The sequence below is a fragment of the Pogoniulus pusillus genome, chromosome 29 (assembly GCF_015220805.1).
Source record: "Pogoniulus pusillus isolate bPogPus1 chromosome 29, bPogPus1.pri, whole genome shotgun sequence".
Classification (NCBI taxonomy): domain Eukaryota; kingdom Metazoa; phylum Chordata; class Aves; order Piciformes; family Lybiidae; genus Pogoniulus; species Pogoniulus pusillus.
In genome coordinates this window covers 13,491,074-13,511,123 of record NC_087292.1, presented here as the reverse complement: position 1 = coordinate 13,511,123, position 20,050 = coordinate 13,491,074, and the positions used below count along the sequence as shown (strand labels likewise).

The window sequence follows — 20,050 nt, the reverse complement described above, 5'->3', positions numbered from 1 at the left end:
TCTCATCCTTTTATCTAGTAACCATGGGGTAGGTCTCCCTCTAAAACAATGTCTTTGATCAGCCTTGAAAGTTTCTAGAGGGACAGACAGCCCATCAGGGTACTGGAGCTGAACAGGAAAACTGACTTTAGGGACCAAGCAAAGTGATTTCACTGTTTTGACGTTACCCAAAGTATCTTCTGGGATGAATTTAAGGCCAACACTCTAACCTCTGTGACAGACTAAACGCAAACTAGCAGTTCTGAGAGACACTAACGGGCATGTGGCTGAAATAACCTGCCATTGCTGCACATGCACACACAGTTTTGTGGGGCTATTGGGTATTGTTGGGCTCCAGCTCCTGGTATTTTTGGTTCTTTCAGCTTCTGAGTGCAATTCTGGGGCAGTGTCAGAAGAAATGAAAAATAAACAATTATTTTAATGTCCCAGTACTACAAACCATAGAACATTTCAAATTCTTTCAGCTGTTTTATGTAGAAAGAGCAACAATGCATGTAGAGCAAGCAGTGATATAACTTAAAAGGTTCTTGTACTTCATGTTCAAGAGAGGAGGACTACCACAGCACCACTGACTCCAGTGGAGAAAGAGCTCCACTTCCTGAGATCAAGATTGAAACACAAATGGCAGTATTTCAAAAGAAAGAGGAACATAGAATCATAAAATCATAATAAGCACTGGGTTGCAAGAGGCCTTTAAAGGTCTTTAAAGGTCACATGCCCTGCAGTGAACAAGGACACCCCCAGCTAGACTGGGTTGCTCAGAGCCTCATTGAGCCTGGTCTTGGATGTCTCCAGGGACAGTGCCTTCACCACCTTCCTGGGCAACCTGGTGCAGTGTTCCACTGACCTCAATGAGAAGAACTTCTTCCTAGTGTCCAATCTAAACCTACCTTTCTCTAGTTTACAACTATCACCCCTTGTCTAGTGTTACAAGCCTTTGTAAACAGTCCCTCACCAGTTCTCCTGCAGGTCCCCTTCAGGTGCTGGAAGGCTGCTCTAAGGTCTCCCTGACACCTTCTCTTCTCCAAGCTGAACAACCCTCACTCTCTCAGCCTGTCTCCACAGGGGAGCTGCTGCAGCTCTCTGATCACTTTTGTGCTTTCTCTGGACCCACTCCATAAAGGTCTTTCCCAGCCTCACTCATTCTATGATTGCATTCCCCACTGCTGTCTTTCTCACAGCGCCAGCATCAGCACTCCTGGAGCAAGGTACAGGCCAACTGGCTTTCATGTTCAGCTGCAAGCAGGAGTCACTTTCATTCTGCTTGTGCAAAAATTTCTAAGGAGCTTGGGTCACTGTCCTGACATATGATGGCAGAAATGAAAGCTGTGCCTGTGGCTGACTGGCATCTTCTTGTCATCTTATGCCTGCAGAAAAGCAGAATTCCAGTCTAGTGCAGCTTGGCTTCCTACAGGATTGGGCCCCAAAGGTGAGTTCCCATGGGCTGCCCCAGTATTGATGTGGGGACAGGACCCTGCTTCCTTCAGCTGCAGAATCTCCCTCCCTTCCCCAGCTCCCTGTTTTATGAGACCTTTTGGAACATGATGTGTTTCAGGTTTTGGCTTCTCTGTGAGACTGGCTGAAACTGGCTGAAGTGTTCAAACACTGCCAGGCTCCACACTTGTGTGGACATAGTATGGTCCAAGAGCATCTCCTGGGAAATCAGGCTGAAAATACACTGCTGACTTGGATTCCCCTTTTCCCCTCTTATATTGCAGCCAGGACGTTTCTGCACCATAGCCCAGGGGGAGAAAGGAAGCATGTCCAAGGGGTATGTGGCTAAACCTCTTCTTTACCATATACTGAAAACAGCAAAAACAACTCCAAGATGTTGCTGCTTCCTCGAGAAAGAAAAAATCCCCACCAAAACCCTCACCATAAAGCCTTGATGAGTACATGATGCCAGACAACTTGGAACTTGGGAGGGATGTGGGAAGAGTCTATTAGCCTAGATGAAACTTCAGCTGTTATCCTAAGCACTCTAGACAGAATTTTAAATCAGGTGTTGCTTTATGTGCATTTTAATGGCTGCAACACACCCATGATAGATGAATTTTTCAGAATAAAGAGATTTATCTAGGTCCTCACTTTCTGAGCTGTTGAATGATGGATGTGGCAGCACTGAGGCACTGCAGCATCAGCACCAATGCCAAGGAAAGGGGTTAACTCCAAATCACGTTGTGCTAAGTGCTTGGGATTTGCAAGGTTAGATGGTAAGGATTACTAGTTTGATGCCCAAGCTCTACCACTGCTTTTGTGAATAGCCCTGGTCATAGACCTGCTTTGTCCTGCAGCTTTTGCAGATGAACACTGCTAGATCCTCCCGAGACTATTTTGGATTTCACTGTTCCTGCTACCTTTGCAGAGGGGATCTTAGAACGGACCTGTGGGACCACTCCGGTGCTATCACAGATGTGGCACACAGATGGGATGGAATTTGCTTCTTGGTACTGCTACTTAGCACTGAAACTCTTCCACAAGTTTGTTTTGCCTCTGTGACTCAGGATGCAGTAAGTGAAGCCTGATACCCCAGATGGAGCAAGTTTTCAATAGCCCTGCAAACACCATCACATCTGCTCATAGTGGACACGACACCCTTCAGCCTGAGGGGTGATCAGAGCTAACATGAACAATGTCCTCAAAATATCTACAGACTATGAGTTAGGTGCTCACAGTCAAGCCCAGATTTAATTTTGCTGCTGAAGCATGGCTCTGGTTTGATGTGGGTGCTCAGCATACTGCGGGGGGAAGGTAAAGATGGGAGAGGGGGAGGAAGGCCCTCTCCTTGCCCAGGGAAGCTACTGAGCCCTTCACAGAACCTCTTCCAACTGGAGGAACAGATGATTAAAATAACAGCATGGTCACATTTAAGTATGGTTAGAAAACAGTCATCATCCACTCCTCCTAATCAAAATTAGGAGGAGAAATCCAGGGCAGCAGCAATGGACTGCTTGCCCTTGCGTGAGGCCAGCTCTGAGGCTCGTAGTGCTAATTTGACCAAACTGTGTGATCTCTAACGAGCAGAGAAGAGCAAGCCTTAGCAGGACCTCTCTGCGAGAAGATCTGTGCCAGCTGCAGCGCCTTTGACAACAAAGCACACCAGCATCCAGCAGCTCTGGTGATGGCTGGACACTTCAGAGCAGGTGTGGACAGAGAGATCAGCTCTGGTGACAGACGCACACCTTCCATGAAAGCCACAGCAGTTCAATGGGCTGACTTATTCTTAACACCCTCCTGTCATCCCCTGCAATTATTTCTGGTTCCCTGGTGGAAGGCTTCCCGAATGCTCCGCTCAGTGCCTTTGGGGAGACGCCCAGGGCCGGGGTGCTCAGCAGCCCCTGGAGAGCACCATCCCCTTGCTCTTTTTTTGAGTTCAGGCTGCACTGCTACACTGAACTCCCCAAATCGATTTTCCATTTGCCCTCCCTCTCCCTTAATAACACTCTCTGTATACTGTGCACATTTAATTTACTCCAGCAATTTCCCGTCCCACTTTCACATTTTTTGACCATAAAAACCTGGGAAAAAGATAACTTATACTGACAACTCTGTCAGGGCATCATTTCTCTTAATGCATCACATTAGAGTCTTATTGAAGCATGAACAATGTGAAGCCTGGGCTCACCGTTGTCAGCCGCCAAGAATGTGGCCTCGTAGACATTATTCTTAATGTAGTCTGACTCTCGATCAAGGACAGCAGCCGTAGTGATCTGACCATTTGTGGCATTAATGTTCAGCCAGTTTGCAGGATCTGACAGCTTAGAGTACCTACAGAGAAAGGAAATAAATACATGGCAGTCTTTCCACTGACATACCCTTAATACTGCTTGAAATAAGGTTTTTCTGGACTCCTGACCCACAAGTCAAAGGACCTTGGGATAGCTGGGTTTGTTGGCAAACAAAACACTAATTGAGTGTCCAGGTTTTGACTACTGCAATTATTCAGTTTTCCTATTTCTTTCGTTTTAAAGGGTTTTCTTTCCACTAACAGCCACATTCCAGCTTCCTGCTGCCGGGAGTGGACACAGCCTAAAGTCTCTGCAGCTGAGGAGAAATGGAGTCTGCAGTGACCACTGCCTTCATATGCCTGAATTAGGGGATGGATTCTTGATCTCTCCTTGATGCTGCTGCTCTAGAGCTACGGTATTCCTTTTTTTTCCTGCCCCTCACTAATAATGGGAAAATATCCCATTGGAAGAAAAGCAGCTTCCAGGCCGCTCTTCTGTATCACAGTCATACAACTGTATCACAATCACCATTCATCAGCAACTGCTTTGAGCACACTACAGTGGGAACTCACAGCTGAAGCAGATTCAGGTCTGCTCTCCTGAAACATTTTCACATACTCCTGAAACAGCAGGCAAGATGATCCTATGCATGTGGGAGGTTTGAAGACAGCAGTGACAATGGCATCCCCTTGGCCTCCCCATTGTGCCCTGAGCTGGAAGGACTCAATGGCAAACTCACCTCCCAACTACTCTATCAACTCATAGCTCAAATCTGATAATTTCCCATGCAGTCAGCTACGACCATGGTTTGTTCTGGGCAAACTTTTTCCATGTTCTCCAGCTCAATGTGTTCTTGTTTACCTTTCTCACTTGCTTGTTGTCACTTGGTTTTATTTTATTGATTGTTTTTTTATACTTCTCAATTTTGTACAGTTTGAGTTGAGATGGGCCCTTATTACCTAAGCTGGAAGCTAATAAATGGCCAAAATATAAATTCCTGAAATGAGAAACAAAAGCTGAGCTTATTTCATGGGTAACTGAGACCTGCTGATAGACATATATATTTTTTCTGCAGGCAGGAGAATTTCTGCCTTCTGGTGAATATCCCTTTCCTGAAATGAGCTGTTTGAAGCTGAAAGTCAAAGTGGAACTTGAGCTGTGTCAATCCACGTGAGCAGGAAAGCAACACACAGCTGCACAAGCCCCTGCCAAAGGGAAGAATTACATTTCATGGAGCTAGGCTTTTTGGGATATTTTCACTTTTTTTTAATATCACTGCTGTGAGTCCCCTGCCCTTTCTCTGCTAAATGACCAGGGATCCAGTTTCAAAGCTGGCTTTGTGAATGTGTCTGTGGCTAATGAGGATAACCTGAGGTGTGACATTGGCCATGCCAAGCTGTGCCTTACTGGCGGTGCTCCTGCTTCCTTATCTTCCATTTGTAAAGACTCCATTTCATCACAGACTATTTAGAGAGAGACTTAAAACTGTCTGCAAGGCTCAGCTCTCTGCAAAGTGCTTATCATAGATCTGTAGGCTTAGCTTTTTGGCTTTTTTCCCAATTCACCAATGCCAGCTATGAAGAAAACCCCAAATATCCTCTGCCTAGCTCACAAAGACAGGACCACAACAAGCCCCTCTGCTTCCTTTAAAGCCTTGGCACTGGGGTGTCCTGATGGAAAGGGGGTTGAAGAGATTGCACTCGGGTTCAAAACCAAAGAGCTGGTGGATACACAAAATGCAAGTCCTACAAGCCCTGCGAAGAAACAACTCAAGAAAGAGGCTGTTCATATTCACAGAAAGTCCTACAAGATCCTGCACAAGGACTGTGTGGTGACAGGAACAGCTCAGTAGAACCCATCCTTCTCCAGAAATGGCAGGTGCTCATTTGGATTACAGATCATCCACCTCGGGGTTCGAGGGAGCACTCACTCAAAAACGAGCTGTTACCTCCTCTGCAAACCAGCCTTGGCACAGACGTCAGGGAAATAAAGACCCTTTGAGAGGCAATATTTCAGAAACAACAGAAGCAAACCTGGCTTGTTAGTGAGGATGGTCTCTCTCATCAAAAGCCACAATACCTATCTAAAGACAACAAGATGAGGCAGTGACTAAACTATCATTCTCTACAGCAGACAGCTCTGTGCCAGGTGAAATATTTCAAACTCTTCCCGACACAAAATGTCACAACTGATGTAAGTTTAAGTGGCCTCAGCTGTGGTCATGTTGTGCACTCAGGTTTTGCCAAAAGTACTGCAGTCCTTAGAGGCTGGAAGTGAAAAAGAAACAAACTTCTGTGGATGTACAGGTACCCAAGAGTGGGAAGCACATCCCCTGCCTGCACAGGCAGACTGAAATACTTGTGAGAGGTGCCACAGACATTTTTCTGCCAATGTATTTCCCCGTGATAAGCTGTGTGAGTTGGGGTCCTGGACTGTGGGTTCACTTCCCAGTCTGCCCAGGTGGTACAAAACACAGTGTGTGTCACACTCCCAGTCATAGCATGGACTCAGTCTGATGTTAAACTGCTTCATCTGACTTGAGAAGGCTAAAACTCTGCCACCTGAATCCCACCACCGAGAAAGCACCTAATGAAGAGGTTATGTTTGGCAGGTGGTCTGAAGGGAAAGGGAAGGTCAGAAGATATTTTGCTCACTGCAGAACAGGCAAGAGCTGCTGGGGTGGGTTATATGGACTGGCATTAGTCAGATAAAGACTGAGTACCAATGGGATGTGAATGGGTGTTTAACTGCTCAGGCAATATTTAACTATGTGATTTTTAAAAGCCTGTTCAGCAGCTGTTTGTAACCAAGCCAGCCTTGCTCTGAACAGGCTGACTGCTCCTCTTGCTTTTTAAGCCAGGTTGGACCCAAAGCCTTTCTCTGGAAGCAACAAAAGACATGATTAAAAATCTCTTTGGAAATTTAACCCTAGCCCTTTCTACATCTCAGCTTCCCCCTGTGAAACAGAAATATCAAAGTTGCCATTTTCTAAACCTCTGTGTTTGTAAAGTGCACGAACCACACAGGTCAAAGCATCCTTGACAAGGCAGAGACAAAACACAGCACAATACAGCCCTGACCTCTGTCTCTGTAACAGCACAGGGACACCTTGCTATCAGCTGCTGGCATTCAAAGCTGTGAACTGCCAGTAAGGTGGGCTCCAACCTTGTGTGTCTTCTTGGATCTCACAGTCTTGCTTACCTGGAGCTGGGAGGACTGTGAGTTTACAAGCTTGCAGGCTACTCTGCAAGCACTTGGCTGAGGGTGTCAGTCCCTGCCAAGCATTTTACTCATACCACATCAGCGAGTTTGTGAGTTAGCTTCCCAGACTTCTGCAGGTGAAAATCCCCTCCTGTACACGAGCTCTGGGCTGCCTGGTCTCCCACCTTACTGCCTGCTGCATGAAGCGATCAGGATCCACCGCTGAAAACGTTGTCAGGACTGTCCCCGTCGGCACCCCCTCCTCCAGCCTGATTAGCTTGTGGTTCGTCGGGAAATACGGCGCTTCGTTGACATCTGTGACTGAAATGGTGACTCCTGCTGTTGATTGGAAGGACATCTGGATGCCACTGGCCAGGGGAGCTTGGTTTGATACCATCACTGTCAGCATGAAAGCTCTGTTCATCTCATAATCGACTGCCTAAAACAAATAAACAAGCAAGCATAGAGCCAAGCAGAGAATAAATTCTACCTTCTGGCTGAAAGCTGCAAGATTTAGAAGGCAGATGATACCAAAGTCATTCCCTCACCTCATCTCCTCCTGAGCTTAGTTCTTTTGAAGGTGTAAATCCAGAGCAGCTTCAGACCAGTGAAGGATTTGGCCTTCTAGTATTTGGAGTGTCAAAACATTAAAAAAAGAATGCAAAAATTGCAGACAGAAGAGAGGATTTGCCCTCTCTCACTCCAAAAACAGAACCTCTCTGTGTTAGCTGAGCGCTGAGTGAATAAATCCACCAACACAATTGGTGGAGCTGCTTATAGAGACTGGACAGGATGCTGTTAGCATCTAAAGCTGCTGACTAAGTAACCAGGACAGACTACGTAGACTCAAGAACTGAAGTGCTCTTCAGTTGTGCTCTCTTAAGTGACATTATAAGCTGCATGGAACAATGCCTGGTCTGATTAATCAGGCAATCCTTCCAGTGGGACCTTCTGTCCTCTCACAAGATGCTTTGTGACCTCTTGAGGTTGCCTGCACACTCCTACAAACACATTCTGCTGCTGGGTGGCCACAGATCTCATTGCAACAGGCACATAAAATGATGTGTCTTGGGAGCCAGACGGAGAGAAAAGCCTTTGCTGGCACAACTGACTGAACCACAGGATAATAATGATAATAATTTCTAAACCATGCCGCTAATTATTATAAGGGAAGTTGTTAATCATCTGCCAGGGAGGCTTGAGTTATGCAGGAACACACCTCTGCTTGTTAAAAAATGCCTGGCTGCAATTTGTCAGTTTAGAAGCAGAACCACTCTCCCAGTACCTTCACCAGCGCTGAGTCTGCAGAGTGCACTCTGACGGTGTAAAGTGCCACCGTTACACGGGCTTTGGTGAAGCTGCACTGACTTACATCAGCAAGATCTGGCTTCCACATTCTGCTTAAACCCCAGTATTGTCAGGAGAGAAATCAAATCATAGGAGGCTACACGAGAGAAACAAATTTCAGGGGCAAAAGGTAAACCAGCAGAATCCCTATTCGATTGAAGTGCAAATGTTCCTATTGCTAAACGGTTTCCTGACAGGCAGGGCCAACGTTTAATAAATAAAAGGAAGCATCCAGATTCCCAGGACGCCCACCAGCACTGACTCACCGACTTGTGCAGCATTCAGAAAAGATGCATGGCCAAAGTTCCCATTCAAACGCGATTCAAGGCCTTGAAACAATCTGACTAATGCATTTCCCAATTTCCTTTCACGATCCTCTAATTGATATTCTTTCTGTCTTACTTTCCCCCCCCCACTTTCAGTCCCACCCCCCCCCCCCCCCACTTTTTTTTTCTGCTGGCGTTTTTGGCTAACTTTCCCCACAGCCAGTCTGCACCTTCCTCCTTGCAGGGGCTTAAAGCCCAGCAGGGCTCCAGAGGAGACTGGTGTGGGAAATCATTGGACTCCCTGCCTGAAGATGCTCAGGACATACTGACCATACACATATCTGCTAGGGCATGGCTTGATGCAAGGGAGTAGGTTTTTTTCCCCCCAGAAATCTAAAGCTGCTCACTCAGCTTCTTTTCCTCTCCTCTCGAAGCAAGAAAGCCAAGGCTGCAGAAAACCAGAGCAAGGAGCAGAGCTGGACCAGGATCAGCCAGTAATGCCCATCCCACAGACTGTCCTGGAAGCACCAGTGCCATATGCTGGCATGTGGTGACACAGTAAGAGAGCTGATCTGCCTGCTCTTTGGTGTCCATCAGAATTTCCTTCCACATGTTTTAGTGAAGGAAAAAAAGATAAAATCATGTGGCTGTGCCTTTGCAGCAGTGTTTGTATTGTCCCTAGTGGGACAGTAGCACCTTGCAGTTGGACACAGTCCAGCCCTAAGCAGAACTTCTTTCACACCCCAAAAAGCAATTTCTACCAGGACAGTTCATACTTATCCTCCCCAGAAGTGCCTTCCCCTGAGGATGACAGAGCACACCGAGGGCTTCACACTGCACCAACCCCTGCCATCTCCACGAGTTGCACTGAAAAGGCTGCATGCATATTGCTCAAGCGAACAGCAGGAGCAAAACCACATGGAGCTGCTACATCTGGGACAAAGGGGAGTTGGACTGCTACCTACTTTTTAATTTCATGTCCACGAAGTATGTGACATTAAATTAAAAAGCAGTACCTTTGCAGACACTCCTTGTTGGATGCTCAGTGTTTGATCTAGCACAAATGGCTCAGAAACATCCCTCAGGAGATGCTGCACGTCCTCCTCCTTCACTGGCCTCTCTGGCCTGGATGCAGCAGAGTGAAGACAAGGGCTTGCCACAGGTGATCCTTTCCTCAAGGTACTTTTAACTGAAGAGAACAAATTTGCCTTATGTTATTGTTGAGGCAAATAAGAATAGAGCTTCTGAAGCATCTCCTTTATAAATTCCCAGCTCTGATCCACGCAGAGTTTACAGTAGCATTTTACTTAGCTGGCTCCCACAGGGCAGTCACTGCTGCTCTTGGAGATTGTCTCCAGACTCTGTGGTGTCTCATCTGAGTAGGAAGTTTCTCTCTCCCCTCAATCAAGGCTTTCTTTGAAGATTAGGGTCTTGCACAGTTATGGAAATGGTTTGGAAAGGCATGAACAGAAAAAGGAAATTCTGTTTGGTGATTGGACTGCAGCTGCAGAAGAGGTTTTGCTGAGAGTGGCTGCAAAGCAGCCCCCAAGTGCATCAGCAGAACTCCAAAGGACTTCTTGCTCTGGAAGCATTTCTGGCCCTCCATTTCTGGCTTCCAAACTGCTGCTGGAGGGGTGGGATTCCTCATGGAATGCCCTTCTCTGTGACTATCATAACTCAGACGCAAACCCCTTTGCTTGCAGCAGTGGGAAGTTACGTGTAAGCAGCTTCAAAGAGCCACACAAAAATCCAGCATTGTAGGGTCTGTAAATAAAAGGTTTATTACTTGACAAATTTTTACCTGTGTTTTCAACTTACATCAGGGATCAAACCAGCTGAGGGCTGCCCCCATACCATGAAGAACAAGCTCTGACTGGCCACCCAGTTTGACATGCACAGATTCCCCAAATCTTTAAGCATATTCACTTATTAACAGAGAACAAAATATTTCAAAGAAGAAGGTGGAATCCTAAGAGTCTTCCCTTCTTCATCATGAAAATTTAATCACAGGCAATTTCACTCATTCTCCCTGCTGAAAATACACCAAAAAGCTTCCCTGCTTGATAAGGGTAGGAAACTTGGGGCACTCAGGAGGATCAGGTGAGGTTATACAGTGAAGACATCCAATGCAATTTCAAGCTTTGAGCTCAGCTTGACAAGATCAGGATTTTCATGTGGTTCTTTGCATTCTGATCCCTGTGGGTTAACACAGCAGTGGAAAGTCAACATCGGTATCAATGGTGTCCTGACAAATCTGCCCTGCTTTCTGCCTGTGAGTGCTGAGAAAGGGGTGGTTCATTATGCAGCAGTCCTTGTGTAGCAGTGTTGATCATGTAAATCCTCTGTTGCTCACTCTGATGTGCATTTAAACTTAGCCACGACACTGTACTACATTAAGGGGTCCTCCCCTACTCACGTTGGCCTTTCAACTTCAGACTGGCTGTTGATGTCAGCAGAAGTTAAACTGCTGCATTTCACTTTGTTGAAAGCTTCCTGTTTAAGTAGAAAATACATACCTATGATCACCTATATATGCATCCATCCAGGTCCAGAATTACTGATAAGCTTGAAGAGGTTGTGTACCACTGCACCAGATCAGGCTGTCAACCATCATTACAAAGCAGTAAAGAGTGATAAATAAGAGGGCCCTACTGAAATACCACCTAGCAGGTAAGATGATGTCTCCCTTAAAGTTTCAGCAAAGTGGCATCTGCAGACACACACACATAGCCTAAGGGCCAGAGAACAGGACAAGCTCACAAGCTCACACGTTTCTACCAGCATAACCTCATTGGCATTTCACTGATGTCATTTTGCCTAATTCCCAAAGAGTATCTATGAAGAATGACTGCAGCTCAATAGCTACAAGGGAGCAGAGCTGTTCTTAAATCATGTTGCTCTTGAAACATCAGTCTTTGATCCTAAGCTGTTGATAAAACCTTCTTGTTAGAGAAGGGCAGCCTCAGCCAAAGCTGCAGGCTTTGTCCACCACAGCAGTATGATCCTGCTCAGGTGCAGTGCACAGCGCGTGTTGGGTGAGCCCCTACAGATCACAGCAGCCTGTTTGCGATGCCTTCACTTTTTTGGTAGTGAGACAGAGCATCCACAGGCATCTTATCTGGGAAGAGATTCAGTGACTGCTGAATGGATCCACTTATGTTCTGGCTGTGTGTAATGACTGCAGAAGTGTTCGCTGCCTGGGCTGCTGGCCTCAGTAACTGCAAGGGATGCGAGTGCTCAAATGAAGATAAAGTCAAGTTCGTTCGAGGCAAGGAGGGAAATGGAATTTGATATTTGCTGTGGATATCTTCAGAGTTCTGGCTCTCCTAACGCTGAAGGCAAGGGATGAAGGAAAGAAGGGATGGTAGATATTTACAGCCTTATTTCTCAGAGTCCCTGGACAAGATCCTTTGCTGAGCTAACCCGAGGAATGGCTTTCATTTGAGAGGAGCTATTCTGAGCTGAGAATCTGGCCCAGACTGTGTGTTTATCACTTGATATTAAGAAAATGTCTCCATTTTTTTTATGCCAAGTAACTCAAGAGGAAAATCTCTCCTTTCCTTCTGTTACCAGGAAATTCACTCCTCCTGAAATCTCTCCTCACTCCCTGCTTTCATGGAAGATTACTTGACTGAGCTGCTGCAGTGAAATGCTACCCCTGATGCACAGTTAACGGGGAGTTTCCTGGCTCAAAAAGGAGAAGGTGCAGCCTCTACCCTGAAGCTGCCAGGCAGGGCAGGGCTGCCCAGACCAGGTGCTGTTCTCTCTTACACTGTCCAAAAAGCAAAGGAAGATCAGGAGGTAGAGGTCTCCTAGCTCAGATGCTAGGAGATGCCCTGGGCACATGAGAGTTTATGAAAGCTTACAGACTGGGCTAAGCTGGGGAACCCAGAGTGAGTGGTAAAGGCTTGAAGTAGCTAGGACATCAGCACAGAGAGAGATGAGAATGAGATTAGAGTACTCCTATTCCCAGGTAGAAAAGGCATGAAATAACTGCAGGTTTCCTTGTAGCCTTAGCTAGTTGAAAGGGTGACAAACAAGGATTTTCCTTGGCTTCCTCCTTACCTTCACAACAGTTACCATGCCCTCGTTGGTGACAGGGTCTGTCCGGACGGTGAAGTGGCCAGAGGGGTCTCCGCTGATGATGCGGTAGATGGCATTCCAGTTGGGAGAGTGAGGCTGGTCCCGGTCCATCACTGTCAGATTGGCCACCACAACCTCCACTCTATTCTCAGGAACCTCTCCTGAATACTGCAAACAAAAGACAGGAAGAGTCACGGTGGGAGTTGTGTTGGCCCTCACGGCTGCCACCCCTCTCCTGTACACCAGCTGGAAATCAGCCTGGCGCAGCACACCGCAGGGTGATCTCTGGTTACCTCACACATTCTCACCCCTGGTTTGAATATTAGTTTCTCTGCATACACTTGCAAACCTTTCAAAGGCTCGCTTCACCTTTCAGCCCAGAGGAGAACAAACCCATTAGCACCCAGCCACTGCCAGGTTTCAGGAAGTGCTCTAAGTAAACAGACAAAACCAGTTCTTCCCATTCTCCTTCAGGTACAGCACTCAGAGAGTTAATTGTCAACAGCAGGGAAAACTGGCAGACTAAAAGGTGCATTCTTTAGGATGACTGTGTTCCTTTAACCTGAGGTATTTTGCCTCTCTCAGACTTTTAGTGATGGCATTTTATTGCTTCTTCAGTGATTTTACTTCATTTTCTTCCTTTCTTGCCCTTGATTTGATTCTGGCAAAGGCGGTAGCCTTTCCTGGTGCCTAATTCCCTCATTTAGCAGTGATTTTCATGGAGCATGTCCTGTCCAGCCACACACTGATGCATTAGCTGCATTCTTTACTGCTTTCCAATCCTTGATTCATCATATGGCTGATGGGGGACTCTGGCCTGTGAATACTTCCAGTGTTTGGGGCTCAAAAGCTGTCAGTAAGACACATTCCCAAATTTTCAGCTGTCCTCCTCTCTCAGCACTGCCTATTAGCAGCACTTGCAAATCACCACTCTGATTGACATATGGCAAATGAAGCACTGGGGAAATGATGGGAGCGGCTGGCTCCGAGTCTGCAGCTGAAATCCTGGCCCCAAACTGCAGGAGCAGAGCACTTCTGAAAATCTGGCCTTTGGTGTGCCCAAATGCCAGGTTACGTAAACGACCATAAATCATTCCTTTGTTAGCACAAGAGTCCCTTTCCGCTCCTAACCCAAGCCCATCCAGCAGAGTCTTCCAGTTCTGTGTTTATATTTAGCATTATGTTATTCCACCACTGGCAGTAAAAATATTCAATCTGCCTTATCTATATAAACTTAAATTTGCCCTTTAGGGGTCTCCTGAATGGCATTTTGCCCTCCTTGCTGTTATGCACCTGCCCAAAACAAGTTTTCATTAGTGACTGCAGATGGCATCTCTTCCCAGCCACGCTGAGTGGTGGGGAAGAACAGTGGGAAGCTGCGAGATAATTCAAGTTCCAGTATGTGCTACAGCTCTTCTTTTCTCTTTATTTCCCATGAATTTACTCTTTTTAATTATTTATTAAAAAACAACCAACCAACCAACCAAACAATTCTCTTGCCCAATTTGGAATCTCTGCACCACATGGCTTACGCAGGGCAAACATCATATGGAAATTTATCAGCAGCCTCTTGTCATATGGACACTCCTATTGCCAACCTTGTCTGAGACCTGCTCAAAAGAACTCAAGGAGATTTGTTAAGCAGCATTGTCTCTTACTAAACCCACACCAGTTATCACCCATTACAGTAAATTAATGTTGTATGACATGCCAGTAATGACAAGTTGATGAGCCCCCAGTCTCTTTGAGGAGGTGACTGCACTGCTAACATCAAGGGATTGTATTGTAATGTCAAAGGATTTAAGCACTCTGTGCAAACACCTCACATCTTTGACCTAGGACCACAGTTTTTTGGCTGTTACTACCAGGCTTATGCCCTACTCATCAAGAACAAGCTATCAGCTGTGTTTAAGAGGGCTGGCCCCACAGGCTGCTGAACACCTTTAGTCAATCATAACCCAGGTGCTGCCAAGGAGTTTGGGTTAAATGGAAAAAAACCCCACACCACTGCCAAGAGATTTCAGAGCAGCCCTTGTAAAAGCCATCACAACATCTGTTTTCAGCCCATAGTGATAATGTTTACTACAAAATCACAGAATGATAAGGCTTGGAAGGGACCTCTCTAGATCATAATTCATATTTTAAAAATAAGAGGTATATAAAAATATTATAAATACACAAACAAGCTCAGGGTTGACCTCGTTGATGTCTACAGCTACTTGAAAGGAGGTTCTAATCAGGTGGGGTTGGTCTCTTCTCCCAGGCAACCAGCAACAGAACAAGGGGACACAGTCTCAAGTTGTGCCAGAGGTCTAGGCCAGATTTTAGGAGGAAGTTGTTGCCAGAGAGAGTGATTGGCATTGGAATGGGCTGCCCAGGAAGGTAGTGGAGTCACTGTCTTTGAGGTGATCAAGAAAAGACTTGATGAGTGACTTACTGCCATGGTCTAGTTGATGGGTGCTAGGTTGGACTGGATGATGTTGGAGGTCTCTCCCAACCTGGTTGATCTATGATTCTATGAATACAAAGCCTGGAGGAAGATCACAACAGTCTATAAAGGTTTCCAACTGCCATAAACCCCACAGTGTCCAGCATACGCTGGACAGTCCAGGGGTTAATCCAGTTGCTGTTGATACCTATTAGGTATAGTTAGGGAATGATCAGTCACACTGAACCACAGAATGGTTTAGGTTGGAAAGGACCTCAAACATAATCTGGTTCCAACCCCCTGTCATAGGCAAGAACACCTCCCATTAGAACAGGTCACTTAAGGCTTCATCTAACCTTGAACACCTCCAGGGAGGGGGCATCCGAAACCTTCCTGGGCCTTGAGGGTGGATGTTGTCTATAATGCTTATAAAGGCAAGTATTTTTCTGATGAGAAAACTGTACCTCTACTGCAACCATAGTAGCCAATGGAATCCAGGAGGAATCCAGGATTTCCAGAGGTAGATCCTCCTGGAATCAAAGGAGTCATCCAAAGCTTTTCAGGTTAAGTGGTGAATCTTGGAGAGATACACCACAAAGAACAGAAGAATTTTCAGCAGCTGCTGGGAACCCAAACCAAAGCCTGCCTTTCCTCCTCCTAACACTCCCCCACCATCATTATTATAAGTAAATGCTGTAACATGTATTGTCCACAATTGTCTTTACCTTTGATAAAATTAAGTAATGACATTAAATTACATCTCCTAAAGAAAGGATGGCAGCTCAAAGCTACCCACACTTCTCTAATGTCATTCCCTCCCTACCCTGGAGTAATTTAGGATAATGAACAATGCCATCTTTCACTAGGCTGCTTTCCAGCCTTCCCTGTGCTGTGAGTTCCCTTTCATAAGATTACGATTGATTTTCAAATAGAGAGCAGCAGATCTATTGGAACAAGGTAAAACAAAGAGCAACGGAGGAGCTGCGGGAGTAAACATCGAATTGATAAAGCAGTGCTTGACCTGTACCTGTAGCATTTCCTCACACTCCCCTGCATTTCATTTAGCTTCCCTTTCAATTGTTGCATTTGAAGTCCTTAATTTCCAGAGTGCCTTTTTAAAGCCCATTCACATGGATTTCTATGGTTGATTGTTACATGCTCCGCTTCCCTCCTCAGATAAGGATTTGTTCTGAACCTCACACGTTCTTAAATCCTTACATTCTGTAGAGTCTTTTTGCTTCCCCTCCCATAAAAGACTGCTGGCAGAAGTCCCTCTCTCATTCCTCTGGAGCTGGCCCGTCTGAAGTCATGTCTTGCTGACTCTGATTTTCAGGTTGCATCAGATTATACTAAAATCTCACTCACTACCTGGCAGCGTATAAACACACAGACCAGTGTCACTCTGGAGGGGAAAGGGACTGACATGGGGGGACAAACAATGAATTCTCACAATGACTTGACTTTCTGCAATAAATCTGGAGCCTGGGTGGTGAAGCCACGCAAGGCAGAGTGAAACCAATTAGCTGACTGCAGCCACTCCCAGGGAAGTATGGAATTGAGATGGATGAATATAAAGATAATTATTCAGACTTCTAAAGGGAGTTCCTTTTTTCTCCTCCAATATTCTTACCTTTTTTAAGCTGGTTTTGCTAAAAAGCTGTGAGAACAGTGGCTTGTTCACCTGAATGTCTGCAGGAAAGCTTTCTCTGCTGTCTCCAACATTTGCTAATGATGTCACAACATTTGTTACAGGCAGAAGCAGTTTATGATAGGCTGAATTGCCTGGAGAAATAGAGTATTTTATGGCCTATAGCTAGGATTAACGCAGAAGAGCATCTCAGTCCTCTTATTAGACTGAGCCCTTCCCCTGACAGCGATGACTGCTGCAAAGCACTGCATCTTCTCTTGAGTTCCCTTAGGTCAAGAGAGGCTGCGGTGAGAGTGAGGGAGAATGCACGCTGTGGGGTGTTCAATCTCCCATCACTTTCTGCTGCCAGGCCACCCCTCTATGCAGGGAGCTGTGGCCATGATGTGATGTGCAGCTGGGCAATTCTGTATGAGGGCTATGTTTGCCCACACAAACTGTGTGAGCAGAAGCCCAGATTGAACACCAACCCACAGCTCCTCTACCCTTAAGGGCATATTCCCACCCAGGTGCTGGCATGTCAGCCAACTATTTACCTTTTATTTAACAGAGACACTTGAATAGCAGGCAAATGAACAAACAACTGCAGTCTAGTTACAGCAATCTGTATAAAATAGGGGGAAAAAAAGATGAAAATCTCCCAATAAATAATTAATTGTGATGTGCCTACCCAGCTGCAGTGCAGAATCAAGCAAATGCCATCCTAATTGATTGCTTCTTTATAGGCCTGCATATTTTTTAGCGTGGGGGTTGAATAAGCCCAGAGGTGTAAAAAAACCTCTAGATTGTATTCTGTGTATCTGCCAACTTGATATTTAGATCAATAATCCTTTTTTCCTTCCCCCTCCCCCTACTCCTACCTCTGGTAATTTAGCTTTTCTTCCTAGCAGCCTAATTGCTGTTTTCTTAAGCCTTACTATCAATTCTATGACCTTTAATTTCCAATATTGTTTGCTGCATGGATGACTGTACCAGGTCTGCACATTATCCTACTCCCTCTACACCATATGGGTTGGACTGGGCTATCAGTCTCTGTGACAGCCAAACAGTGACCTCCAGGTTCTTGCACCCCCATGGCAGCGACCACAAGTCCACTCAAATCCCCACAAAATCACTGCATTTTGCTAAGCAGATTTTGAGATGCTCATTTCCTAAACATATTTTATTAAGGAACTCCTTGCTCTGGTGTGGTCTTGAATGAGAATCATAGACTCAGTGAATGAGAATCATAGACTCAGTTGGGGTGGAAGGGACCACAAGGATTATCTAGTTCCAATCCCCCCTGCCATGCCCAGGGACACCCTACCCTAGAGCAGGCTGCCCACAGCCTCAGCCAGCCTGGTCTTAAACACCTCTAGATGTTGGGACCAGGGATGGGGCCTCAACCACATCCCTGGGCAACTCATTCCAGGCTCTCACCACTCTCATGCTGAAGAACTTCCTCCTCACATCCAGTCTGTATCTCCCCACCTCCAGCTTTGCTCCACTCCCCCTAGTCCTGTCAGTACCTGATAGCCTAAAAAGTCCCTCCTCAGCTGTCCTGTAGGCTCCCTTCAGACAATGGAAGGCCACTCCAAGGTCTCCTCAAAGCTTTCCCTTCTCCAGGCTGAAGAGCCCAAATTCTCTCAGCCTGTCCTCATAGCAGAGCTGCTCCAGCCCTCTGAGAATCTTCATGGCCTCCTCTGGACTCGCTCCAATAGTTTGATGGCCTTCTTGTGCTGGGAACTCCAGAACTGTACACAATACTCCAGGTGGGGTCTTATGAGAGCAGAGTAAAGGGGGAGAATCACCCTTCATAAGCCTCTTTGCTGTTGGCTTTTCAGGCTCATGCCCACAACATGCCCTGCACTACAGCATCCCTGCTTCAGCTTCTCATCCCCTTAGATCTGCTTCACAGTCCACTCGCGTATGCAGATCATACTTCAGACTAGTTATGTGCCATGTGGCAAAACCTTCCCAAACCATTATCTATAAAGCTCTTGCCAGCTCACAGTCTTGCTCTGCTGGTCCAAGGCCCAGCTGTCATGGTGCTTGTTCAGAAATGAATTGCTGGGGCCACAGGCTCCGGCTTGCTGTGGTTGGGAAGGAGTCAGCCTGGTCCAGCTGGGCACAGGGAAGTGCAAGTTTAAAAGGATTCTTTGGAAGTTCTGCCTCCATCTTCAGTGGTGTGTGCTATTAAAATCCCTCACCTGCCTGCGAAGGAGCTCTCACAGCTCTAGGCATGGTGTGGTGGAGCCAGACCCAGGCGCTCGCTGACTGAGAGTCTATACAAGAAATGATGAGTGATGTTCAGCATGGTCCCAACACGCTTGTTTAATGCTCCTGGATGAGCTTGAGAAGCAAAAGAATGCCCTAAACTTTTCCACTTCAGAAGCTAATCTCACAATCAGGTGCAGGCCACCTCAATCAGCAGCAACCAGCAGCCACTGGCCTTACACTTTGTCTTTACTGGTGTCATTTGCTCAAAATTGCAAGTAATGGCTAGTTTTGGATTACATTTACTCTTTGAAGATGAAGACAAAGCAGGAACAGAGGAGAAGAAAGCTGCACCCTTTCTTTCAGAAGCAGCAGGAGAAAACCCTCTCAGACTATCTGAATAAGGAGTGTGCAGGTCTCACTTTCACCTTGGTTCAAAGACTCTCAGAGTACTTGCCACGAGTTCAGAGACAAGAGCACATAATAGCAAAAAGGATATTAAAAGAGAAAAGGAGTTTGCATGCCTGACAATGAGCACTAATTTTTGTGTTCATTATCAGATGTTGCATTCTGGTGACGGTCTGAAAAGATGCCAAAGGAATGATGACACATGACACTCTCCTGCTGCAAGATAACCATTTCCAGATAAATCTATCTTATGAAATGAGGTCTGAAGTTTGCAGAGGAATTCAGAGGTTTTATAAAAATGCATTACGCCACAAAAGAGCTTTTTACAACAGCCATATGAAAGGTTTAAAAAGAGATTAAAATTATGTCCTTGGAAAGGCATACAGCCTTGTCAAGGAAAAAAAAAAATCTGCATTAACCCCGTGTAGGAAAGTTGTACTTTATCTGTATTTCAAAGGCTATAAAGAACCACTTTAATCAACCTACTTGACTTTGGGGACTTGCACGTCTCACTGAAACTCGTGAAATCTGGCATATAGTGTGGTTTCCAGAACACAAAAGCCTTTAATCTGTAACCCAGCACTCTTGTACATTCAAATCCTGATACTATCTCCTTGTTAGGAACTAAAATTGTGTATTTATCCAAAATGGGATCTCATCTCCTCTAAACGATGTAGCCTTTGCAACAGTGACCTTTAACAATGGTTATACTCCACAATAAAAGATTTTATGTCAGGAGCCCGTGGAA

General features: G+C 45.9%; 1 protein-coding gene across 5 annotated transcripts in view; it reads right to left on the bottom strand.

The window, feature by feature from the left end:
• Positions 1-20,050, bottom strand: part of CDH4 (cadherin 4) — a 535,396-nt gene that overhangs the window by 18,040 nt on the left and 497,306 nt on the right. For all 5 annotated transcript variants that reach the window (XM_064167488.1, XM_064167487.1, XM_064167489.1 and 2 more), the window contains 3 exons: positions 12,608-12,793; positions 7,115-7,368; positions 3,626-3,768 (listed from right to left, as the gene is read on the bottom strand). In XM_064167488.1, coding sequence (XP_064023558.1) covers positions 3,626-3,768; positions 7,115-7,368; positions 12,608-12,793 — 583 coding nt within the window. The remainder of the gene's footprint in view (positions 1-3,625; positions 3,769-7,114; positions 7,369-12,607; positions 12,794-20,050) is intronic.